This window comes from Pteropus medius, unplaced genomic scaffold (genome assembly GCF_902729225.1).
Source record: "Pteropus medius unplaced genomic scaffold, Ma_sr-lr_union100, whole genome shotgun sequence".
NCBI lineage: Eukaryota > Metazoa > Chordata > Mammalia > Chiroptera > Pteropodidae > Pteropus > Pteropus medius.
This window is the reverse complement of record NW_024352787.1, coordinates 5,114,021-5,141,991: the sequence shown is the minus strand read 5'-3', so window position 1 is coordinate 5,141,991 and position 27,971 is coordinate 5,114,021. Positions and strand designations below refer to the sequence as shown.

Here is a 27,971-nt window from a genome sequence, read left to right as displayed (position 1 = left end):
GGGGAATTCCAAGGTTCAACCCCTCCACTGAATCAAGCATTAGGCTGGCAAAAGCAGACAGAATCAACCTTTTTGGAACTCTGCCATCCAATAAAAAACTTAGAGCAAACAGGGGAATGCTTAATAAAGAAAGAGATTACTATAGTTCAGTAAGAAAGCACTGTGGTCTTTTTTGCTTACTCTCTGACAATCTTCCATACTCCAGCTCAGATACAACATCTAGACAGATAAACCTAGAAATAGGGGACTTAAAAAAACATAAACCTATTAGATCTAACAGAATATGTATAAAATATTTAACCCAACAATAACAGAATACATATTTTTCTCACATGCACTTAAGATATTTTTCAGATAGACCATATGTTAGGCCACAATACAAATTTAAACAAATTTTAAAAGATCGAAATCATATAAAGTATTTCCTCTGACAATAGTGGAATAAAGCTAGAGATCAATAAATAAAGGAAAATGAAAGATTCATAAGTATGTGAAAATCAAACAATACACTTTTGAACAACCAATGTATCAAAAAAGAAATTACGAGAGAAATGAGAAAACACTTTAAGATGAATAAAAATAAAGAAAAACAAGATTCCAAAACATGACATGCAGCAAAAGCAATTCTCAGAAGGAAACTAAGAGCTGTAATGTATTTGTTATAAAAGAATAAAATTCTCAAATCAATATCCTAACTTGACATCTAAGGAACTCAAGAAAGAACTACACTCATAGCTAGCAGAAGAAAATATAATACAAATTAAAGTGAAGATAAATGAAATAGATAAAAAAATTAATAACATTAAAAGTTGATTCCTTGTAGAGATCAAGATAATTGACAAAATTTTAGCTAGACTGACAAATAAATTGAAGACACAAATAAATCAAATAATAAATGAAAGTGGGGATTTACTAGCAAACTCATATAAATACAAAGAATTATAAAAAGAATACTACAAATGACTGAATGCCAACAAACTAAATAACCTAGATGAAACTAAAATAGACAAATTCCTTGAAATAGGTCAATCGCTAAAACTGAATAAAAAAAGAAAAATAATCTGAACAGATCTGTAAGTAAAGAGATTGAATAAGTCATCAAAAAACTCCCAATGACAAAAAAAAGCCCAGGATCAGATTGCTTCCCTGGTGAATTCTACCAAACACTGAGAGAAGAATGAACACCAGTATTCCTCAAATACTTTTAAAAATAGAAGAAAAGTGTATATTTCCTAATTTATTTTATGAGATTATTATCTTGATACCAAAGTGAGACATACCATGAAAAAATAAACTATAAATCAATATCACTTATGAAGATACACACAAAATTTTCAACAAAATACTAGTAAACAAAATCCAACAGCATATTTAAAAAATGACAGCAAAATTTATCCCAGGAATGCAATGTGATTTAACATACTAAAATACTAAAATCAATCAATGTAATACAGAACAATGAAGAAAAAAACTTTTATGAGCATCTCAATTGATGCAGAGAATGCATCTGACCCAAACCTAAACCCTTTCATGGTAATAACACTAAAAATGTTAGAAACAGAGAGACTATCATCAATATAATAAAGGGCATTTATTAAAAAGCCACAGCTAACATCATACTTAATAATGAAAGACTTCATGGTAAAAGACTGAAAGCTTTCCCCTGAGATCAGGAACAAAAAAAGGAAGTCTATTTTTACCACTGCTTTTTTTTTTTTTTTTTGACAACTGCTTTTCTGTATCAGAAGTTCTAGCCAGAGAAGTTAAACAAGAAAAAATAAATAAAGGACATCTAAATTCGAAAGGAAGAAGTAAAGCAGTCTATTCACAGATGATGTAATCCTATATTTTCTATATATAGAAAATATAATCCTATATTTTTCCCATAAGTCCCATTAAATACCAAGAATGCTCAAAGAAACAGGCAATAAACAAATGCAGCAAAGTTGCAGGGTACAAGATCAACACAAAAAATGTCAGTTGTGTTTCAATACACTAGTAGTGGCCAATTTGAAAAGGAAATCAAGAAAAAACAATTTTATTTATACCAATGTTCAATAAATAAAATACCTAGGAATAATTTCACAAAGAAAGGAAAGACTTTTATACTGAACACTACAAAACTTTCTTGAAAGAAAAACATAGAGCTAAATAAATGGAAATATATCCAATGTTCATGGATTAGAAGACACTATAAGGTTAAAATGGAAATACTACCCGAGTAATCTATAGATTCAATACAATTCCTATAAAAATTTTAGGAAGACACTATAAGATTAAGATGGAAATACTACCGGAGTAATCTATAGATTCAATACAATTCCTACAAAACTTTCTTGAAAGAAAAACATAGAGCTAAATAAATGGAAATATATCCAATATTCATGGATTAGAAGACACTATAAGGTTAAGATGGAAATACTACTCGAGTAATCTATAGATTCAATACAATTCCTATAAAAATTCCAGTGGCCTTCTTTTGCAGAATTAGAAAAGCTGATCATCAAATTTACATGTAACTTCGAAGAGCCCCAAATAGCGAAAATAATATTGAAAAAGAAAAAGAAAATTGGAGGACCTGCACTTCCCTATTTCACAACTTCAAAGCTACAGTAATAAAAACAATACGAAACTGGCATAAGGGCAGAAATAAATCAACAGAATAGAATTGACAGTGCGGTAATAAACCCTTACATCTATAGCTAATTGATTTTCAACAAGTATGTCAAGATCATTCAATAGGGTAAGAATAGTCTCTTCAACAAATGATGCTATATATCCAGATGTAAAAAAATGAAGTTGGACACCTACCTCACATCCTATACAAAAATTAACTCAAAATATATCAAGAACCTAAATAAAAGAGCTAACACTATAAAACTCTTAGAAGAAAACATAAGGATAAATCTTTGTGACCTTTAATTTGACAATGGATTTTTAGATATGACACCAAAAGCAAAAATAACAAAAGAAAAAAAATACACAAATTAAACTTTTAAAAAATAAAAATTTGCATATCAATGGCCAGGTGAAGAAGGTGAAAAGACAATCTAGAGAATGAGGGAAAATACTTGCAAATAATATGTGATAAGAGTCTAGTATCCAGAATATATAAAGAACTCTTACAACTCAAAGACAAAAAGACATACATCCCAATTAAAAACTGGGCAAAAGACTTTAACAGTCATTTTTCCAAATGAGAAATACAAATGGGGGTGTGGAAGGGGAGGTAGATGGGAGAAAGGATTTAAATAATTTCTTCAATTAAAATAATTAATTTATTTATAAAAATAAATTAAAAAAGCTTATCAAGCTCTTAAAAAAAGATGAGTACAATAAAAAAAATACAAATGGTTTAGAAGCACATGAAAAGATGCTCAATATTAGTCATCAGTGAAATGCAAATTAAAATCATTGAGTGACCAATTCATACCCCTAAGAGCAATAATAATTAATAATAATAATAATAATAATGATAAATGGAAAATAGTGAATATTGGGAAGGACATGGAGAAAGTGGAATCCTCATACATTGCTGGTAAACATGTAAAATATTTCATCTATTGTGGAAAAAGTTTGACAGTCCATTAAAACGCTAATTATGAAATTACCATACTACCTAGCAATTCCACTCATAGATTTATAGCCAAAAGGATTGAAAACAGGTACTCAAACAAATATGTGTGCATTAATGGTCATTGCAGCACTACTTTCAAGAGCTTAATTTGCTTTAAAGTATTAAAGGAATATAACATTTTAGGAATATAACATTTTAATACTTCAGTTGTAAAGTGAAACTTACTAACTACAAGGATATAAAAAATAAAGTGAGGCTAGTGATAATTAATGAAACCTGAACTTATTTATCTTGCATTTGAGTGAGCATTACATAGAAGTAAGGGGCATCATATTTCTAAATTTTACATTTTCATTAAAAGATGCATTGCTTTGTGACAATACAGATATATTTCTTAACTGGCTTGTTGATCCAGTCAACATTACATTTTCTTGACTATTTTTCTAGGAGAAAAGAAAATGCTTGAAGGTACTGATGACCTCCTTTTCCTTTTATTCTCCCAATGTCAAGTTATTATTACTAAGTTTAAAATCACTTTTTGTAGTTACTACTTCAAAAATTTATTGGGGCAGCAAAACCTATTTTGCCTATATGCTTTTAGCTAGGCAGAAAGAAAGCTTGATGTAAACATAAAGAGAAATAAAGAAATAATTTAAAAGCATTGACAATCTAAAGACTAAAGAAAACATGATAGCACAAGAATTGAATTAAGATCAGCTCACTGGATAATGAACACAGATACCATCTATTTTCTCAATTAACTTTTATTTGGTGCTGCTGCACTAGGATAATGAATGTTATTGAACAACTATCTAATGCTGATTCCTTCTTCAAGGACAGAAAATCATTTACAGTTTTAATATGCTACCATGAGATAACTACCTTCCTTTATCAGAAAATGTGTTAAATGGTTTATGCAGGCAATCTAAAGTGGAATAATAAAGTTAATAAAAATTTTCCAAAAATTAACATAAAAACTTATTCTAAAACATAAACGTAAATTTAAAAAGTATAAAGCATCTTCCCAGTTTTCTTTTCAGCAGTCATTTTTTTTAATATTCCAGCATGCTGAATATTGTAGTACTTACTGCCTGCCTGTGAATTATTCCATTTTGAGAACAAATTATTGATTTATAACAAGAGATTGTAATGACTTTAGTGCGTCTATAAAACATTTTCTCATTGGCAATCTCTCATCAGAACAAATTTAACTTTATTTCAAATGCTGTAAAATGTAAATTTCTAATTTTACATATGATGTATTAGTTATAATTGATTGCCATGTCATGTGTTTTCTAAAGCATCAGATCATTAGCAATTTTAGGAATGATTTAACAACCTATCAAAAGTCAAAATGACCATTTTAATAGTGGTGTAGTTTTTTACTAAATTATCTTGAGATAATAAAGGTATTTTACATTTCAGACCCTTGAAATGCCTAATCAGAAAATCACAGGAATCTCTTTTTGTTTGTTTGTTTGTTTCTCATTGAATATCCCCTGGCCTAAAACATAAACTTGGAACATGACATTAAAATAGTTCAGAGTTGTTTTCATCTACATACGTTTGCAATGGATAAAATATTACTTCTTCATAAACTCAAATCATGTGAAATAGAGCATGATTTAAATTAAATAACAAATTAAATAACAATAACAAAATTTCCCTGGAAAGTACTTGACCATGACCCTTATTCCATATAAACTGCCAAACAATTTGGTTCTTTAGGAGACAATGCTATTAATAATGGATAAAAGATGACAATCAAATTAAGTGTCAAGAAATATTCAGTATTCTAGAGGATAATGCTCATGGGTTTATATAAATATGACAATATTTTTACTAAATGTCCTTTTAAGAAGTTAACTTCTCTTTTCATTTTTCATTTCTACACTTTCAATTACATGAGAATAGAGGCATAATTGGATGGTTGGTAACATGATTTTCCAAGGATAATTAATGAACCTGAGCTTATTGATTATCTTGCATTTGAGTGAGCATTTATAGGCATCGACTCCTGCTTAAAGGAAAGAACTGGTTGAAACCATGAGCAAAAAAGCTTTTTTAAAAATACAGTAACATTGCTGTTTTGTTAGAAACATTTCTATCATTTTAATACCCATGACACACTGAAGAAATTCATGTACATTTATTCACGTCAAAAGGAAAATTAATGTTGTTGAGCTTTTTATGAAGTATTATAAAACTCTCTACAATTAGCATTAATTAGTACTTTAAGCAGTGATTTCATCTTGAGGTTCAAAGAAATAAATGATTAAGCCATTTAAGTAGCCTCCATGCCAGGAGATTCAGATCACTGAATTAGGCTGAGTTTTTATCAGAAAAAATAATGAGGACTTGCCTTGACCCTGCTATGCTAAAATATATTACCTAATAGATAAATTAAAATTTGGTCCAACCTATTAAGAGTAATTTATTCATGTAGATAAAGTGGTTTATCAGAAAGCCCAAACAATTTTTGTATATTTTTTTTTTTCATAAACTTATCTTTCACTTGAGGAGGGAGAAAGAGAAAGTAAGGAATATAATCACTTTTAGCTTCAAATCTTCTATTTTTACTGATTTTTTTAATCTCTTAAGAGTTTTTTTATTGTTTTTCACAAAACTAAGCTTTTATTTGCTAGCTCATAACATTTTTTCAACCAAAATAAAATAGTGAGATAGCAGGTCTATAATCTAATGATTTCTTATATTGTTTTCAACCATTAAATTTTTTCAATTGTTTTAATTTGAATCTTTCACAACTTGTTCTTGAGGTTAAAATAAAATGGATAAAAATTCCTTTTGTTGTTTGTGGCTTCAGGATAAACTACCTCAGTTTATTTAGCCTGTTCATTTAAGACTCAGTTTAACTCATCACACTTATTCTAGTGCTCTAATTCAAACTCTACACATAAGGTGCAGAACAATAATAGCAAGAAAACCCTATTGTTTAGTGGAGCCTCATTTGATTCAAATGAAATTAATGTTGGCTGTGTATGGGGGTGAAAAGAACATTGACCTGGACATCAACTGACTCATCTTTTAAATTATGGAATAAAATAAACATAAAGTCTACAAGAAATAAGTGGTTTGGGTCTCAACCAAGCAAGTGCATATGAAAATATTTTATTAGTTATACTAGGTTATGAAAGCATTAAGTATATTATGTATATATGTTTATTATATGTATTATACACATATATGCCTACTATAAATGCATATTTTGATGTAGAATATGATAAGAAAATGTCAAGTAACATTGGAATATGTTGTAATGCCACTATATACCTTACACCCCAAAATATACCTCAAACTTTTACAAATTTTTATAGCAGAATCATTAGTTACTAGCTTACTAATTTTTTTCAATAACAGCTAATGCAGCAGAATAGAGAATCCTAAATAGTTAGTAATTTTTAGAAATTTAAACAAATATATAAAAACATGTATGTGTATTGGGAGGGGATGTATTTGGAAGCATATGTATGTAGCTTTATTGTAGAGGGAGTAACAAACTACACAATTTCAAATTAGAAGTCATAGTGAATAGTTAAAAAACTAATACTATGATAAAATAGTTAAGAAGCTAATTAATGTTAAATCATGGTCTATGTTTTTAAACTGTCAGTAATAATCAATGCTTTACTAATTCAGAACTCCCTGTGTTAGTTAAACTGGTATGTCCAAATATTTAGTATTTCATTTTTAGCAGAGGTCTTTCACAGAACATTACAACATACATGTTTCTTATAATTGTACTCATTTGCATATTTTGATATGTAATATCTGGAAAGGATAACACAAATAATCTGATTTTTCCCCTTCGGTCTTAAAAGCTTTGTTTTGAAATTAATCCTTAGTTATTAATTATAATGAAATAGCAAACTAAACTACTGAACATTAAACTGATGAAATCAACTAAAAAACTTTCTGGTTTTCACTCATTGACATTTTTATATATGTATACATTTGTTTTTATTTTTATCATAGCCAAATAATTAATTATCATAAATTATTTTAGTGCCATTTATTTTGAAAATCACTTTAAAATAGTATTTCTTATTTCAATTTTAAAATAGCTGAATTTTAAAATGTAAGATTTTAATCATATAAAAGTGTTATGAGAAATATATATTAGTAATAAAGAAGAGCTATATAAAGAATGAGCCTTCTATAATTTACAAATCTATCTTTCATATATAAATAATCTTTCTGACATATATAAATACCAACATTATAAAACAATTTCATCAAAGTCAGTTTTAATAGACTGATTTCTTACATTGCTTTTCAAAGAGAGTAATGAAAAATAACTCCTAATAAATATTTTTCAAATCACACTTGGCCAGCATAATGTTTTTTATATCTGTATATTCTGACAGAAATAAAATCGACAGAAATAAAACTTCTCAATTTAGGTTATAAAAATTACTCTCAGAAATAGACATTAAAGAGTTCCAAAAATCTTAAAAATAGCTATCAAAACAGCAATCAGTCAAGCAAAACATATTCTTGTAAAAATCAGCTCATGAATACCATCTGCTTGGCAATAGGACCCTGGCTTAAACTCTAGAATAAAATGATTTTAATGAGAAGTCTGTCTGTTACTAAAAAAAAGCTCTTAACTTGTTCAATAAGTCTAAGGGTAGGACAAAGGAGCTTTACACTTAACAGCTCATGTATTTTTAAGACCTTATGAAAGTGATAAAATTTTAACATAGCCTATTTTAGTACAAAAAGTGTTGTGTATCATCATTAACAAAACGTACTACTTATGAAATATAGGCCTTTTTGATAGAGGAATAACTTTAAAATTTTATTTTTTTTTTAAGATAGTGAAATCTTGGAATAAATTAGATCCCTTCTAGCTCCAAACAAATTCTTCGAATTCACAAGGCTATTTCTTCCAATGAATAATGTCACTTTCTCCCCTGATTTTGTAAAGAACATGCTACATTAACTTTCCTTCCTGAAGTTATTGATCATCTGGGGTAATGATGTAATCAGTCTCATTGTGTAGAAGAAAGAAAAAGGGCATTTTGGTGCTCTAATTTATAAAAATTCTGTAGATGTGATGCTAGAGATAATTCTCAGGTACACATAAAAATACTGGACTGAAATATATTTGGAAAAGTGTAATGTCATCCATTCAGCAAAAGGAAGAAAAACATAGAGAAGAAAGTGACAGGAAAAACTGTAACACTGAACTACACAAAAAGTAGGGAGAAGAAAAGTAAGTTTTTATATATTTATTTTGTTGTTGTTGTTGTTTTTAAGCGTAAGTGCAAAATTAGTGAATTCCCCGACCCTCCAAAATTGAAAGCAGTTTGATGGATGAAAGAGATCTATTCACTTACTAATTTGTCAAATTAATTTATTGTTACAGAGAACCCTACTATGAATCAGGCATCTTCCTAGGCTCTGGGGATATAGCAGTGAACATAATAAACAAAAAACCTCACCCATAGATTCTAGTGGGGAAGAAAGACAATAAATAAAATTACAAAGGACCTAATACAGTATTTTTGATGATGTTATGTGAAATGGAGAAAAATCAAGAAGGGCATAAAAATAAGGTATTTAGAAAGTGGGTGGTTCTCAATTGGTCAGTTAAGGAAGGACTCATTACCCAAAAGAGTAAATCTAAAATGGTTACAGAGAATTGGAATTTGAAATTTCTAGACAAGCAGAATTATATACTCCACAGAATATGAAAGTTATTAGGAGATTTGAGAATTATTTTTACCAACCTACAAAGTAAAGCTCAGATTTAAGATTTTATATTCATATAAGGAAGCAGGATGTAACAAAAAAATAATTTGGTTACATAAATGTTGTAAAATATAAAATTTGGCTTTGAGGCTGTGACTTTGATATTACAATAACGGGGTCTGGAAAATTAATAGAACTCACCTCTTACAGACATTGGGGAATATTACATAACTCAATAAAATGATCTCAGATAACTCCCTGCTCCAGGTATGCCCACTGTGTATATTATTTTATAATTTTCTGTTAATTAGTACTAATTTGAATCAATTGAATGTATAAGATATCTTAGGAGTAGCATGGACTCAAATGCCAGTGATACACTAATTAGACAATATATACCCCATATACCCCTGCTTTGGAATTTCTGTGTCAAAGATGTGACCAAAGTTCTGTGACAAACATTCTACAGGCGTTAAAGGATCTCATGCCACATAGTTGAATTTCTGTAGAGTGAGAATGGAATAAAATTTAAATCCATTCCAAATGTTCCAAATTGCAGAATTAAGACAAATGTTTTGAAACTCCAGGAAAGGAGTTTCATAAAGAAAAAGAATTTGTAATAATTAAAGCTCTCCATAAAAGCTTGTGAGATAGTTACTAAGAACAAAAAAATGTGTAGGAAAATAGAGACAAAAACAAATTAAAAACAGTCCACATTTGCCTATGAACAAACAAAAAATGCAATATAGTGCTTCGATAGGTATTATGGATTGAATTGTAACTCTAACCTCCCTGCCAAAAAAATAAAAAAAGAAGATACATTGGAGTCCTAATCCATAGTACTTCCAAACGTAAAATCATTTAGACACAAGGTCTTTACAGAGGTAACAAGGTCATGTCATTAGTGTGGGACCTAATCAATAGAACTGTTGTATAAAGAGGGGGGATTTGGACAGTGAGACAGATACACAGAGAGAGAAGACAATATGAAGAGACACAGGGAAACTGTCATCTGAAAGACAAAGAATGCTAGAGCCAGCAGAAACTAGGAGAGATGCCTGCAACAGCCCTCAGAAGGGCCAGCCCTGCTGCTACTTTGATTTTGGACTTCTAGCCTCTAGAATTGTGACAATTGATTTCTGTTGTTTAAGCCACCCAGTTCATGTTACTTGGTTAGGAAAGACTTAACAAACTAATACAATTTGTGGGCAAGAAGAACAAAATGATCCCAGTGGTAAGTTAGACATAATGCCTCCTCTCTGGTTCATCCTACATCTTTAGAGTTTACTAGAGTGTCTAGAAAAGAGCAATGAATGAATCAGATAATGAGTGAATGCAAACAATAAATTTTGAAATGAATAAACCTAATTGAGAGGAATTTAAATGAGAATTTTGGGTAGAGCAGAGAAAATGACAATATAAAAAGACACCAAGCATGGTACTGAAGCAGTAAGAAAAAATTTTTTTAATAAGTGTCAGAAGAGACTAATAAAGAATAAGAACTGTAAAGTGCAGCATCTAACATTCTAATTCTGACCAGGTTTTTAGTTTATTAAGGAACCATGATAAAGACACTAGCCTACTCTGGGCTTTGTTCCTCATCTGTATGGTGGCTGGACTATCTTAATAGCTAAATATCCTTCAACTTGTGTTCAGTGTCTTATATGTCTATACAAAATATAAGCAAAGTAGAATTGACACTTAAAGCAAAGGAAATATCAATTTAGATGATCAAAAGGATGGGTTAGATTGTAGTAATTAAAAGGTAAGTAGCCAGAGTCTTTTAAAGACCAGATTTTATGGGTCTTTGTTAAGAAATTTCTAATATATTCTGAATTTGATGAAAATCTGCTGTAGAGTTCAAGCATTGGAGTGCATGATATATAATCTGGCGTACATTTTAGAAAACCACCCTAGAAATAGTTTAAAGAACTGACTGCAAGAAAGGCAAGAGCATAGGGAGTTTAGGGGCTAGTGCACAGTGGAAGTAAAAAATGACGGTGGCTTTGGTTTAGGTTCCCTGTGGCCAAGGGAAATAAATCCAAACTCTAACTTGGGAAACTAGATCCCCTGTGACCTGTTCTTTACTTGCTTTTCCAGTTTCATTTACAGTAAACTTTTTTCTCTTCTTCTGCTTTATGTCTGCTCATTAGTCTGAACCTTCACACATTCTGTTCCTTCTATTTAGGACGACCTCCATTTTTCTCTTCATAGTGCAACAGAGGCCTCACATTCACATTTCAGAACCTTCTCTTAGAAACATTTCCTGACATTTCGAGGAAGAGGAGATCTTAACTGCAGAATCTCATATAATGTAAAACTTATCTTTCATGCTGTATTATAAGTGTTCAATGCCATTTGAATGGTGGGATTTATTTTCAGCTTTATTAGTCTGAGAAAATTATCAACATGTTTACTACTGAGCTAGAGTTTATAAATTAAAGTCACTATGAATATCACTTGGAAGATTATTCTTTTCAGTACAACTAATAGTAATCCATGCTTATAATTAAGACAGTTTAAAACAGATTCAAACCATGTCTTGAAATTTGCAAAACAAAACAAAACAAAAACAAAAACAACAAATTATAAAATTGATGTTTTAGAATCAGAGTATCTAAAAAATGGTAAAAACTTTGCCTGTATTGAAATGGCCTACCTCATGTGTGTGCAATACAACAGTATCTTTGAATTTGTATACAATTATTCCATATTGAAACAATTAGAAAAAGGAACTACTGAACTGTGCTCAAAGGCTCAATATACCTAAGATTTTTCAGGCTCAGAGTATTATTTGGTAATTCTACTCAACTCTTTTTATGATTTGACAGTTAATCATTGTTGATACAATGAGTAACATAATCCATATAACCCACTGTATCTTTCATTTCATACTTCCAAATCTAAAGTGAATATTATGAGGAAAAAAATATCGACAACTTGAATCTCTTTTATAACTGAATATGTTTGAATTGTGGGTATAGGGACATATAGTAAGTAAATGATGAATCCATCAACTGGAAAAGTCTATTCTTTCTATTTACAGAAGCCTTGAATATTACTTTAAAATGCTATAAAAAACACATTTTCAAAGTTTCCCAAGTAATTCTTCAGGTGAATTTATAGCTCATAGCTGTAAAAATACCAATGTAGTATAACTGAGTTAAAAACCACTTCTCACAATAGATTTAAGTCTAGAAACAAAGCTATACATAAAATAATTCTCTAAAAATTGAATAAAATCTTAATATACCAGTGGTTCCCTGACTTAACAGTTATGACCTCTATCCCCCATGAAAAGTTTTACTTTATAGGATATACTGTTTGAGAAAGTACATAATAACAAAATGTCACTATGAAACTAGGAAACTTAGATGTGAATTTGTAATTTATTAATATTTCTATTGATATGTCTATATACCTATAAATAGACTTATAGTCAGTCATATGTAATGGCATATTTTTCAGCCCGCAGCCAATGTTTAACATAGATGAGTCAGTGGAAATATAGCAATGTCTCAGAAAAACCTATTTAGAAGCTTCAGGGTTTGAAGACCTAGAGTTCAGAAACCAGTGTATTAGAACTTTTAATTTGAACATAAATCTTGTTTTAAATTAAACTATCATCTTTATCAATAAACTTCTAAAGAGATATATTAGACTTTCTTAAGTAGACTGCACCTGCTTTTATAGATGATTATTCTTATTCTCAGCTATAGATCTTCACAAATGTGTCCAACATATCTGTATATGTTTTTTTCCCCTTGAAGCATACTTATATATTTCTAAATAATGAATAACTATTAATCTCAATTATTCAAAGAAACATAAAAATTATTTTTGCTTGTGTAAGCATCAGGACTATGGCTTACCTAAGGTTAGATTAAGAAAGTTGCCAGAAACAAAATAAGCATGAATGAACTATGAAGATTGTATTATGAATTCATTTACCTACTGTAGAAATGCTCTTTTTGAGCAGGAAGTGTCCTAAGCCCTTTTATGAAAACATTCTGGCTGAGGGAAAAAGAGAACTACTTAGATGGTCTCTAAGGACCATCCCACTAAGAACTCCAGTATCCATAGGTCTAAATTTATGGTCTTCCTTTGACTTATCTGTTTATATTCAATGTTTATTCCATTATTGAATATGAATATTATATTCACTGAAACTATAGTCTAAAATTGACACATGGGAGATTTCAAGATTCAAGCAAAACTTGCAATTTCATTGTCATAAAATAATAAACTTCCTTCTGATTTTGCCTCGCAGATTTTTTTTGTGTGTGTGGTATTTTTAAGGGAATGTATACATTTCTATTCCCCACCCCCAAACTAAGAATTAAATTATCCTCACTGATATTTAGTATTAAGTTTCTAAGGTACCACGAGCTTTATTGCTTTCTAAAGTCTGCAAACACATGGTTAACATCAATTCATCCAGTGTCTTCTAACTGAAAAGAATCACTCTTACCGTGTAGCCCTCGGTATACTGAAAAGGAGCCCTGGAACTTTCGTCCGCTGTTGGACTCAGAGGCTTGGGGTCCGACATGGACCGCTGCATCATCTTGGCTGTCTTAGGACTCGCTGGGGGAACTTTAGCCATATCTGGATGCAGTACTTTCTGTGGACTTATATCATCAGGGAGGGGTTTTTCATAAGGTACAAAGGCTGATTCTAAGGCTTTGCCTGGTGAAAGTGGTGAGATGGGTGAATAAAGGACTTTTGGAGATTTGGGTGGGGAAGGAGCCAGCTGTAGTGTGGAATCTGCTCGAAGGTGAGATGAATAACCGATCTCTAAAGGTGTTGGGCGTTTCTTGTCTTTGGGTGGAGATGTGGCACTCAGATATTGAGGACTCTGTGTGTCTGAATCTGCTTCTGTTTGACATCCTAAACTGCCCCCTTTGTAAGTCTTTTCGGGTGCTGAAATGTGTTTAATTATTTCTACCTTGGCATCCACGCATGCCCGAATTGAAGGCGTTCGTATGGTTCCAACTGGTTCAGTTTGCACAGATATCTCTGCTACTGTTTGAACTGCTATACTGGAGACTTTGGAAAGGGGTTTGGTCTTCTCAGCCTCTGTAGTGCTGTCACCGTATTTTGCTACACGAGCCTTTCTCCTCGATCTAGTAGGCATGTCCCATTCATCCTGATCTTCATCATCAGTTTGGACACTTGTATCAACACTCTTTTTAGTTCTCCTTCTCCTACTCACGTAACTCCGATCTGTTGCATCTTCATCGTCAGTCTGTACACCACTGTCAACTATCTTTTTAAAAGAGCGGGGATCATCTGCCATATTTTCCCCTATCTCATCGTACTGTCCACGGACTTTAGCTCCAGAACTTCTTTTTTTGGGTTGTTTTTCATCTTTTACAACAACGTCTGTTAAAGGTATTTCTGAAACAGTACTCAGGATGCCAGGTGGGGCAATATACTGAGTAACACCATCAGACTGAACTGTGTACCATCCTTGGCTTTGTGGTATTTCAATCGCCACAACGGCTGATGCTGTGGTGGTTGTATCTTCGGTTGCCCAAAACTGACCACCTTCTGGGGCACCATACTGACCTTCCAACATTGCCTGCTCTGTAGTGGTTTGTGGGGAAGCAGTTCCTGAAGGATCATAGTTATACTGATAGATCTGGCGAATCTTCTGCTCCTCGAGCTGCTGGTGAAGCTGTTGCTGCAGCTGTTGGATCTGCTCTAGCTGTAACTGTTGCTGAGCTAATGTCTCCTGCCTCATTATGAACTGGGCTTGACGCTCCTCTTCTTGCTGATAGAGAAGGTGCTGCTTCATAGACTGCAGTTCCTCCAGCTTTTTCTGAACCATGATCTTTTCCTGTTCTCGGAACCTTTGTATTTCTTGGCGTTCCCACTCTAATTCCTCAGCAAAACGTTGTTGCTTAATTTTCTCCAGTTCCAAGAGTTCACGCTCCAAGTCTAGCTGCTGTTGTTGTTTATCTTCTTCAGGGACAATTAAAATGGCACTTTCATCTCCCACTTCAGAAAACACTTCAGATGCTGTGGTTAAAGTGGGAACTGAGTCTATTGTCTCAGCAGTAAGAGTTTCCATGGTAATAGTTTGCAAACTGGCACTGATATCAATACCAGTTACTACAATGTCTGTTTCAGATGCACCTGTTGTTAGGAAATATGATCTAGGCATTGGCTGGCTCTGGTGCAGGGCGGATAATGAAGTCATTGCATCGGTTGTGTGCACACCGGACAAATCTCTCACTGTGGTGCTGAAAATGGAGCCAGGTTGAGTGGTGATAGCAAATGTGGAGGGAATTGGAGTTGCCACTGAAGAATAGACAACACCATTAGATGACCTCAAAACACTCCCCACACCATACTGGGATCCTGGAGGCGGAGTCATTCTTGTTGTGGAATACTGTGGGGTACTAATCCCCACTCCTGAAATGACTTGTCGTGTTTCTGGATATGGACCTGTAGTCTTGCTTGAATAATCCATTACCTCACCTGAAATACAGGGTACAGTTATAGTCCAGTTCCCAGAAGGAATTATGCTTTGGGGTTTGAAAGTACTTTCAATCTTGATGAAAATAATGAATGGGACTGCATGCAAATCCACAGGTTAACCTAATTAGATGCGGAATAAAAGCAATGTTGAACATGCAGGCACATGCAGGCGGCTTTGGGCAGAACGAATTTAAAAAATGAAGTATAAAAGCGCACATGTACTCCAAAATATGTTGCTAAAACATCCAAAGAAAGAGAAAAAGTAACAAAATGGAAAAGGGACGTTTCATCCTGAAATGAGATGAGGAACACCAAAATGATATTTCAAGGAAAGGTCGGCTGGCACATCATACTGACCTGTAGTAATTCTCCCTGAAGTTAGATCTACTGCTGCATCAGTTTCTCCAGAATAATCAAAAGCATTCTTACTTTTATAGAAAAAATGTCCAGCTTCTGCTAGATTAGTGTCAGACATGGAAGGTTTCATTCCCCCAATCCCTCTATAACCATATGGCCCTGATCGAGCGTACTGATAGTGGTCATCCCTATAACCAAAACGGTCCTCAGGAAGAGTAGTTGCAGGCTGCTGTGCTGTGCAGCTCCTTCCAAAAGGTAACTTATAAACCATATCACAGCACACAGCTCTTCTTCCTGCAGTCAGATCAACAGGTTTCTCATCATCTTCTATTATTTTGGTCACCACACCTGAAGCAGATTCATCCATTGTTACAACAGTTCTGTGAGACTTTGTTGTACTGAGATCCACTACTTCCCCATCAGTGATCCCCTGGGATGTGGTGCTATCAGTCCATCCATTCGTGACACCAACAGGAGGTGCAGTAACAGGCTTTGTAGTAGCCAGTGTCACTGCGTGTGCTGAAGTACCTAAAGATAAGTTTATTGGTGCTTCCTGCCTACCCGTAGGAAAGGCCTGGCCACTTGGTGTCCTGTATGCGGGCTCAGTATGCCTTGATGTAGTAAGCTGAAGTGGTGTTGTTGTTGCATGTTCTATACCCACTAGACTTTCTGTGCCTGTGGTGTGACTTGCACTAGTTGTGCACGTGACAACAGTCATTGTCTCAGTGACCAGGGATATTGGAGTCACTACTGATGAAGTTGCACTGAGATTTATAATAGTGGGTTGGACAGCACTGATTTGTCTCCCATAAGCTTCACTTGTTGTGGTTGGCCTTTTCACATCCATTGTAGAAGCAGAAAGATCCATACATTTTTCAGTTACTTTAACTTCCACTTTTGGTATTGTACGCAAATCAATGGCATCACCAGTAAGTTGCAACTTTCCATTTTCTTTATGCTGATACTTCTCTAAATGTAGGCTATCTAAAGCAAGAGGCTCTGGAGGAATTGTTATAGAGATGCTGCTGAGACCAACACTAGGGACTGTACTTCTGGCTGCTGAAACCTCAGCCTTAGAAACTTCGGTTGTGAGAAACTGCATAACTGAAGTTGGGGCTGCTTCAAATGAAGATAGTGTTGTGAAAGGGATAGCAGAGAATGTTTCCAAAGCTCCTGAGATGTACAGGCTCTGTTCTGTTGAACGTGAAATTTCTGCAGCTGTCAGAGAAGGAACTACAGAAAACACTGGTTCAATGGATATCAGATCTTGAGAAGGTGATCCCAGGGGCCAACTGGTAATTGCTTGACTAGCCGAAGAATCTGTTGGAGTCCCAGGTTCAGATGGCAATGTGATAACCACGTAGGTTTCCATGAGGGATTTGGAAAATCTTGGTGAGGACTTGTTAGAGTGAGGAGAAAGTGGGGAGGTAGGGGAAGGCAATTTATAATCTGCTGAAGTGACTAAATTTAATGTCATATTTGAAGTTAAAGGTAGACCTGTTGGCTTAGGGTGTGTTTCTGTTGGCTTTTGTGTAGTTACTGGAAACTGAGGAACTGCTGGTTTAGGGGCAATGGGAGGTTTGCTTGGCTCAGGTCTATGTGTAAATACAAGTCCAGATGGAATTGAAGATGGCTTAGGAGGAACAGGAGGTGGTGCAGTGGTACATATTTTTGTTACAGGTAACCCATTACTCCTTGGAACACCTGTGGTCTCTACAGTGGTAACAGTGTCAACTAGAGGTGTAGCTACAGTAGTTAGAGTCACTGGAGCTGTAATGCTTAACTTTTTTTTAGGATGAATGGCTGGTTTAGGTGAAGTTGGTGGAGGAAGTGGTGGGGGAGGAGGTGGGGAGGTGGGGAGGGGGGAGGGGGAGGAGGGGGAGGGGGAGGAGGTTGAGCTGATGTGTCCAAAGAAGAACTCCGAAGAAATGGACGAGTTTTAGTTGGAAGAGAGGAAACAGGAAGACTGCCAGATGGTAAATGAGATGCAGGTTTTGCTTGACCAAAGACTTCTCCCAATATAAAGTGTGTAGTTGAAACCTGCTCCTTCATTGGAAAGGCTATTACAGAAGATGGTTGATCAAACACAGTTTCAGATAAGCTAATTTTTGTTAGTTCAGTCTCAGACTCACTCCTTTTATCTCTGTAAGCTTCCAAAACTTCCAGAATAATTCCATTCTCAGTTTCCTTCACGGTTTTCTTCACTGGGTCTTTTTCAGTTATAGATAAGTCAGTGGAAATAGTGTCAGCAATTAGTCCCTCAGGCTCAGTTTCTATAGATTCTAAGATAGAAGGAGCTATATCAGGTAAAGAAATAATAATATGATCAGGACTAGTTCTACCATCTTGTATCGTAGTCTGATCTACAGATATACTTATTTCTTCTGGATAGTCTATAATGCTGCCTGGAAAATATGTGGGTGAAGAAATCTCCTCAGAATCTTCAAATTTAGTTACTATGTCTACTGGCTCTGTATAAACTGTTGTTATGCTGTCCAGGGTAGTAATGGGTGAGGAGCTATCAGTGGTACAAACTGAAGAAATGGATGACGTGAGGGAAGGTGTGTCAGAGGGTGGCACAGATGTAGCACCTTCTGAAGGCTCAGAGTAAGTCAAAATCAGTGATTCGTGGGCAATTATCTCTTGAATTTCTCTTGTATAATCAGTTATATATTCATCTTCAATTTCCTCTGTTGAAAAATGTTGGGTTATTTTAACATCTGGGATAGAGAGTGTTGCACTGCTGGTTGAATCTGTAAGAGATGCTCCTGAAAGAACACTTGATGTCAACGATGCATCAGGCAACCTATCAAAGTCCACAGTGGACTCTGTCATGTCATCCCTGATAGAGGGGTGGGTTGGACTGGATTCAGGTGTTAACTGCATCTGTTGCCTCTTCATAAGTTCTTCATATGCAGCATCAGCATCTAATAATTTTTTTTCTTCACTGGCAGAAGTTACCATACTACCCAGATCCACTATCTCGTGGCTTTCTGGGATGATATAAGAACTTGAAACAATGTCTTCTTGAGGCACGACAGAATGTAAGCTTTCTAATTCATAAAACTCTTTCTGGAGATCTGTAATTTTCTGCATAGGATCATCATAAATCTGTTCTGGAAGTCTTATTTTTTGCTCTCTCCCTCTCTGCTGAATAAATCCATTTTCGTCTTCTTGACTTGTTAGCAGACTACCATCTACTGAACCATTGTATGTGTCCTCTACTAAAGATTCATAAATATAATCCTCTATTAACATCCCTCCATACAAAGGCTCTTTTTCAAACATTTCATCTCGTTCATTTGCAGCTGGAAAAGCCTTATATTTGTGGGTTTTATGCATCATTTCTTCATACATCTCTTCGGCACTTTTTAATGCTTTTTGGCCACCTTCTTTCTGCATAATAGAATGCTCATCTGTTGGTGAGTATAAAGACACTGCTGTGGGCAATTTATAAACTTTTTGCACTTCTATTATTTTTTCTGGGCTTATTTCAAAACCCTCTGGATCTGACTCTATGCTAGGTGAATATTCAGAACAAGAAGATCGATGGAGCTCCTCCATTTCTGCAGCTTGACGTAATTCTTCTGTTGGAGACGCATCTTCGATGGGGGAGAGATTACTAGGTGGTGTCTTTGGTCTTTCCCTCCTTCTCTGAGCTCGAAGTTCATCTTTGTCTTTCTTTGATTTTTTGCTAGAACTCTTTCTTTGTTGCTGTTCTAATTCCCGCTGCTTTTCTTGCTCCTTTAATAATTCTTCTTCCTCTCTCAATTCTTCTTCCTCTGAAGAATCTTCAATAGTAGGTAAAAGAGGACCATGTGATCTGTGCCGAGCTTTGCGCTGCTGTTTGCTCTCTCCTTTTTTGTGACTTGGGCTACTGTCACTGTCTTCATCAAGTGAGGACACTGATGTAGGGGATGTGCCAGGAGTGAAGCTGGAAGCATGAAGACTAGAAGATCCTTCCCCCCTTGACCTATCTTCTGGAGAGTCTGTCAGGCTTTCCATTTCTAATTCTGGCTCTTCATCAAAATACAATGCTGCTTTTTTCTGTGATGACTCTGCCGAATATTTATCTGCTATTGTGCTGTTGAGTTCAATCGTTTTAAATCTCCGTAGCCCTCCTCCTCCAGCAACTACAAGTTCTTCACTCTCCTGACTTTTAGTTTCTCTGTATTTAAGTTCAGGACTTTCATCAAATGTCTCATCATCTTCATCATGCCACGAATGGCGTCTCCCTGCATCATCATCAAAACTTGTACTACTTTTTCGAGTTAGTCGCTTGTGTTTCCCTGCTGTTACTTTCCCTTTCCCTTTTGTTTCTTCTTTCTTTTGGCTCTCGATACTACTACTAATTTCTTTCAGCTGATTCCTAACGAACTCATCATCTTCGGAACCTGAAGCATCTTCATCAGCACTCATTTCTATTATTTGTTTTCGAATAAAGTCCTCCTCTTCACCTGATCCTTGACTATCATCCTGTTTATACTCATCACTGCTTGATGAACCAACACTGGTTCTCCGTTTTCTTTGTGGAACAGGTGAGTTTTCACTCTCACTACTGTCTTCGACTGAATCATAAGGCTGTCTTCTTGTACCTATGTCATCAACAAACTCAGACTTCTCTTTATGGTCCTTTCTGGAAGGAATGCCTTGTTGGCTATCTTTTTTAAAAGTATCTTTTTCTTCTTGACTCTCTTTCAACTTCTCTTCTGAAATTGCAGTTTCCAGTGTTTCAGTTAAACTCTGAGTTTTCTGTTGATCTGTAGGCTGCTCAGGAGAAACCTCCTGAGGTTGTGTTTTCCTATCTGACTTTTCTTCAACAAGCGTACTTGCCTGGGCTTCCAAGATGGACAGGACTGTACTTTCTAACTTAGCCAAATCTGAGGGGCTGGAAGGGCTGCTTTCTTGTGAAAAAGAGTCCTTTTTGAGTCCCTTGAGCAAGTCCTTTTCATCACTTGGAATAAGACTTGGAATTTCACCAAGTGAACCTGATATGCCATCTGAAGAATATCCAGTGTCACTCAGACCTTGTGGGCTTTTCGGCTGTTGAGAACTTGAAGTGTCTGATTTGTCATCTTCCTTTTCCTAGTAGGGAGGAAAAGATACAGGAAAACTTAACATGGTTAAACTAATAAAATGGCCTCTCCATTACTCCCAAATAACTATATGAATGGAGAATTAATTGTAAAAAAATTTTTTAACTGCACACCAGTATTGTTTTTAAAAAAAACCTTTGAATGGGTACAAAAAACAAAAGTAGTTGATACATATTGATTAAGGTTACTTTTCATTTACTCTAAGTTTAACTAAATGCCAATTCTCAATGACATTTGATTTTAGTCCGATAACACTATCCTTTTTATATTTCAAAACCATTTTCTTTCAAAAACGAGATGATCTTTCTCAGTACATTTACTTTGAAAGAGAGTTCAAATTGTCGAAGGAAAATTATAGTGGTTCCATTAACACAATACTTTTATATTATAAGGACAGGCAAAGAAAGAATCAGAGGATGGGCTTTTTATCTGGCTACAAGTTTTATGGGATGTTGAAAAATTTACTTGAACAGATGTTACGTTGGATAAAAAACAACGAACATGAAAAAAACTCTTTCTTCTTTCCTGCCTGCCTTCCTTCCTTCCTTCCTTCCTTCCTTCTTTCCTTCAGCTTCCTTCTTTCCTTCCTTCCTTCCTTCCTTCCTTCCTTCCTTTTCTCCTCCTATTGCTGCTCTTTATCTTCTTCCTTTTAGCTACAGAATTCTCAAATATATATATAAGTTGTTGATATTTTACATGGCTTGATATTCATTTTAAATTCATTTTAATCTCAATATCTGTCTTTATTATGTATATTTAGAGATGTATCTTGAACACATTATAGAATGAAATGCTTTTGCTGAATTTACAACATGACTCAACTAAAAATGACAGTGAGATATATTCTTCAACTTTATTCCAAAAAGCAAATCTTACTCTTCAGTTTATCAAGAATTTACCTGGATCATTAGATGTCTATACATGAAAAGGTTAGTTATATGCAACTGTGAGACTATCAGAGTAGTAATGAGCACCCAACTAACTTTGGTCCCTTTCTTTTAAGAGCCACACATTGATGAGGTGAGCACAGGTAAGCAGTCTTCTACTAAAATTTTCCTGGATGGTCACACTGGAGGGATATTTCTATCTCCTCATATCCTACTCAATACTAGAGCACATTTTTTTTAGTTCAGTATGCTTTCAGTGTATGTCCTTGTCTTCCTTTCAAAGCTTCACTAAATCACATTAAACACTATAACCACAGGGGTAGAGTATCTGAACTCCTTGTGAATAAAAGGTCAAGAAAATGATCCTTCGTAATCAAATTTTGATGATGCCATTATAGTCTTTATTTTGTGTCTGTATATATTATAAAACACAACAATGTAACAAAACTATACATATATAGAAGAAATGTTACTATCGTTATATATAACAATTCATTGAGTATAATAAAAGATAAATTATAATTTTATACAATCAATTCTTAAGGTTCTACTGACATTTTACAAAAATTAGGACCAGACATATACAACATAACAAAAGAAATTAAGATACATTAGACAGAAGACTAACATAAATAACAAAATACCTACCCTACAATACCCTCTATGTGGCCTTTCTCCACATGTTCATGCTTTTCTTCTTTCCTCAGTACTATGTTCTACCCACTTCTTTCTCCTGCTACTCTCTTCCTGTTCTGTTTCCTCTTCATAGAATTCAATCAGAATTTACCTATGATGCTGCTGCGATGAGTTCCTCCTCTCCGCCCCCCGCCCCCCCATAATATGGCAACTCTTTTTCTCCATATTACAAGGTGGCAAAAGACTGTGAAAATTTTGCTGTATAGGTTTGTGGGTCTAAGATAAAATGTTTGGAGTCGTTGATAAGAAAATCAAGTTAGGTGACCAAAGTGCATTTGGCTAAACTGTTCAGAAAGAACAGTTGGTCATGTACTTACTGTACCATGATATATTGAAAAATTCATAATATCAATTTTTTTTAATACTAACTAGCATAGGTGTAAATTCCCCTGACAGAGGTGAGTGACCTTCTGCTTCTTCATTACACTGTTAACTTGTTAATCATCATCAGATCATATGCCAAACAGGCCCATTGTCTCTTTGATTTAAGGCACCTACATGTTCATCTTTTCACCTGCTACTGCTAAAAAAAATTAGTTGCTCTTCATATACAGAGACCAGCACACTTAGGCACTCATTTGTCCATCCATTTACCCTTCCTGTGGCCATCCACTCTCCTTTGTGAACTATTTGGTGCAAGTACCAGTGCAATTTGTACCCATGTAGGTTAACTGGTCTATACAGATTTAACACAGCAAACCTGTGATTCATGAATAACATTTCTTAGCAAGGAGATAATTTGATCAAATATGAAAGAGTAGATGAAACCGAGAAGAATGTAAAACATAGTGTGTAAGTTGGGTCTGTTTTTCTCTAATTATTTAAACTTCAAATGAATGTCTGAAGTATTATAACTCTAGACGAATATGATCAAAGGATTTATGTGAGGGAGGTATAATTGGCCTTATTTTCTCTCAAATATCTAAGTCCCTAGAACTAAAAGATTGGATGTTTTCTCTCAGTTGCTTCAAAAATGCATGGCTGTATACTTATTTTTGACAAGAATATTAAGCTATTTAAAAACCTATTAAGATTTAATAAAATGAATAGGTTCAAATAGTTCTTTCTAAATTACATACATATATGTATAACATATACATATGTGTATAAGTGTCACTGAATTTTCTTATTTTGTATTACTTTCTTCATTTGAATAAATGATCAGTAGTTGGAATTAATTATCTATTTTACTTTTTACAAAATATATCTGGAATGACCTCCAAAATTATTACATAAAAATAAAATTCCAGGTGTCTACCCTTTGCATGATAATTTTTTTTTCATCTTAGATGAAGGCAGTGAGTGGGAACAGCCATAATTTAAGCATATATTTTTCTAAAAAAATCAATGTTATTTTTCAGCTCCCCTGAGGTACACATTTTCCCTGTATTCTTCTAAGTACATTTACCATTAGTCTCTATTACACTGACTTTTATTTTTATTATGTATTGTGTTTTCCCATGTATAGAATTATGGCTACTTGAAGCCTCCTAGTCTGTGTATATGAAACAATTACTCAAATTTTCCTGAGGCTAACATCTCTATTTTTTTACTTGCTAATAAAAAGTAGAGTGGAGCATTCCTTTTCCTTCCAATTGTGCTGCCATTCATCAATTTGGAGATGTCAGAAAAACAGTGATAAATTGAGCCCCATGTGAAACTCTTCCCATTGTGTCATATCTTGAAGTTTTCTCTAGTAGTGAAGACATATCTGTATTGCCAATCTTAGTTCTGACTCATTCCCAAGTGTTGAAACTTTTAGCTTTCCACATTGAAGGTAAATGGAAGTTTTTTGAATATTATAGGTTAAGAACTAAATGCTTAGTTAACTATAACAGTGCACAAAAAGATGCAATGTTAAGTTTTTGCTTAATTTTCCCCAAGACATTTATTTTAATGGGCCAAAGTAAAACAAATGAATTATCTTTAATCGTTTATAGAATGTTTGGTTCAAAACGGATTGCTAGTCTGAGTGTTCTAATCACTCTAAACAAGATTAAGTCCATAAAATTCACTAAACCTAGAGAGAAAAATCAAATAGTCTTACCCACATGGAAATCCTTTTCATTACAGAAAATCTCGTTTTTTTCATCCTATCTGAGTATGGTGCCATTATATATAATGGCATAGATAACTTTAATACTAATCCCTGGGTCATTTTAATCAGAAATAAAATTTGATGTTAAAAGGTGTTCAAATTTTGGTTTTTATCAGCGAAGCTATAGTGTTTCAATGTAATTTATCAAATGTAGACAAGAAATATTCTGTTTAAGTATTTAAGTAAAAAAGAGAGAATTCTGTAGTAACATGTAATTTTAAAATTAAAGAAACACGTAATTTTAAAAGTAAAGAAAAAAGCATCTTACAAATTATTTATTATACCCAGAATAAATTTTAATTCTATTTAACAAACACATTTTGAAAGACAGGAATGAGTGAAGAGAAAATGATGTGGTAACAAAGAAATACAAAGATATACTATAATAATATTAATGACACAAATGACAAATAAGTGAATAAATAAAATAATATAAATGTATAAGAAAAGTAAACAATTACACAGAGTGGGATTATATTGGGAGCTGCTAAGAAAGATGAATAATTATAATAATGAAAAGGAGTATGCTAAAAGTATAAGAAAGGAGCATTATGTATAGTGTTTCAGAGCTCAGCCTTTATTGTTAGAACTGGACTATAATCTTAGCTTTGCTGTTTCCCAGCCATGTGATCTTCAGCATAGAAATTTAGTTCTCTACTATTTAAAACACATATTTACCTCATCATTAGTTATGTGGATTAAATGATAGAAAAAGTTGGTCACATAGTGCTCAGAATATAGTAAAAGATAAATTAAGAGTATTATTTTGATTTCCAACAAAAAATAATTTAAAACTAATCAATATAGGAAGTTCAGCAGCAGAAGTGACTGCCACTAGGGAGAAGAGCAGCCCAGAAGTCCAGGGGAAATTTTTCTGATGGGGTTGATATAAGGGCACAGCATCAGTGCACAGAGAAGGAGTACAGGCTCAGAAAAGAGAAAGCACAAGCTACCTTCAGGAATTACACACAGGCATACTTGACTGGTTTTCCGTTTCTTGTGGAGAATATTAGGTTGCTCTAACATTATATGGGAGCCATATTCCAGAAGGCTGAGAAAGCCAAGCTAAGCTATTTAGACAGAAATCTTGGTCAGGTGTTGCAGAAACCCAGGCAGGTATAAAAAATGATCTAATAAAGGACTATAAGAAGTAAACGTTAAGATTTTTATTGTATTTTCAACCTAAAATAAAAATTATATTTTACTAATATTTAATAAATAGATTGACACTGGTATTTATTTCTTATGTTAGTTGGTCACATGGTCTGTGAGGAATCCTGGGAGAAAACTGGGAGTTATACTATAAGAAGTTATAGTGAGGAAGTCATTTCATTTGCTCACCTTTACAAAGTTTATTGTTCAGTTGGGCACATTTGTGGTTTATATTACCTAGTTTCAACTAAACCAACTTTCCTATAATAGGTAAGTGGTAGACAAAAGGCTCTGACAAAAGATTTTCATTAAAAAATCATATGTTAAAGATAATACTAATAATATAAGAAACACAAACATTCTTCACATTGCTACAAACTTTTCATCAGCAACATTAGAAGGTAAAAGCAGTGATGACCAAGTTAAACCAGATATGAAACAAATTAGGCCAAAAATGTTTGACATTTTAGGAAAACTATTTGATAGCTGTATTTAAATCTATTATTGCTAATAACACATTGCCTAATACATAATGCACTTTGGCATTATAGCAAGTGATATTATGACACCATTATAAACTTGTATAATTTTCAGCAAATAAATATTCCAGTACTTTATAAATTCTCAATAAATTTAATAATAAAGACTTATTATCTTCTTTTGAGTTTTCTTATTTAATAGTAAAAGACAAAAATGTCACACATCATTTAGAGAGACTTGACTTTTCTGCCATAGAAAAATAGCTAAAGTAATATGTACAAAACAATATCAAACTGCATTTTTTTTTGTTAGGAGGAATTAAAAAATAACTGTGGAAAGTTTGAGGAAAAATTACTAGAACAAAATAAGTAGTAAAAGGTTAGGTAATAATAGGAACAAAGTGTAGATATTTCTAATGCTCAGTTTATAATATTCACTATTTGTTTCAGTAATAAAATACTTAAAGAATCATTGTTGTGAGACACTATGATATAATGCACCAATGAAGACAGCCTCAATATTGAGTGATTTATTTAACAGTGTATATATATTTTTAATGAAAAACTATATCAAATACTGAGAAGTGGTTTTTCTGATTGGAATTACTCTTTATAAAGAGTAAGATTACAGAGATAGCAGTACATGTGAAATTCATTTACTGTATCTGTTATAAGTATGCCAGAATTGGACAGGTTGCTCAGGATTTTACAGATGTGGTACACATTGTATTTTAATGAGACCCTTAGATTTTGAAGAATATTTTTAATGTTTTATACTGAGATAAAGAATAACTATGAATTTATTTTAACCACAGAGATTTACTGATCATCTCATGGGAAATTAATTTTAACAAGTTGTAAAATATGAAGATTAATTATTTTTTAACAAAAGTAAAAGAATTCCAAAGTTCAATTTTTTAGTGATGACAAGTAGTTATCAGTAGTATACTAGTTATTAGAAATTTTAAAAGGAAGTAAATCCTGGTTATCAGCAATATGCTACCTTTTAGGAAAAAGGAAAGAATAAACACTAGTCTCTTTGAGAAAGTCATGAGGTGGAACAGTTCTTTGGAGACAGATATTTGGAAATATCACATGATTATGCTATGTAAAATGGTGTGTCGTTTTTGAAAGCTGTTATATCTGTTCATTTAAAAAACTTTAAGTGGAATATTTTATTCCATTTATAACCTTCCAAATGAAGAACTCTGGGTTTTAAAGCCATTTGTTTAAAAAATATGTATTTAAAACCACCACATTTTCTGATAGTTAGCAAGAATGACTGGTCTCAGGGAAGATTAACATCTATTTATGAAATTTCCGCAATTAAGAAAAAAATTTGTTTTTAATTCCAAACATAGAAAACAGGTAGCAAGATTTGGCAAGTAAATCTTTGATCTACTTCTTCCGTTTCTGGTATATCCTTGTGGG

The 27,971-nt window shown here is 33.5% G+C and overlaps 1 protein-coding gene across 1 annotated transcript in view; it reads right to left on the bottom strand.

The window, feature by feature from the left end:
* The window catches only part of PCLO (piccolo presynaptic cytomatrix protein), a 349,327-nt gene that overhangs the window by 156,042 nt on the left and 165,314 nt on the right, over positions 1-27,971 (bottom strand). Inside the window, 3 exon segments of the mRNA XM_039849076.1 lie at positions 13,764-15,775; positions 16,133-17,983; positions 17,986-21,217. Coding sequence (XP_039705010.1) covers positions 13,764-15,775; positions 16,133-17,983; positions 17,986-21,217 — 7,095 coding nt within the window.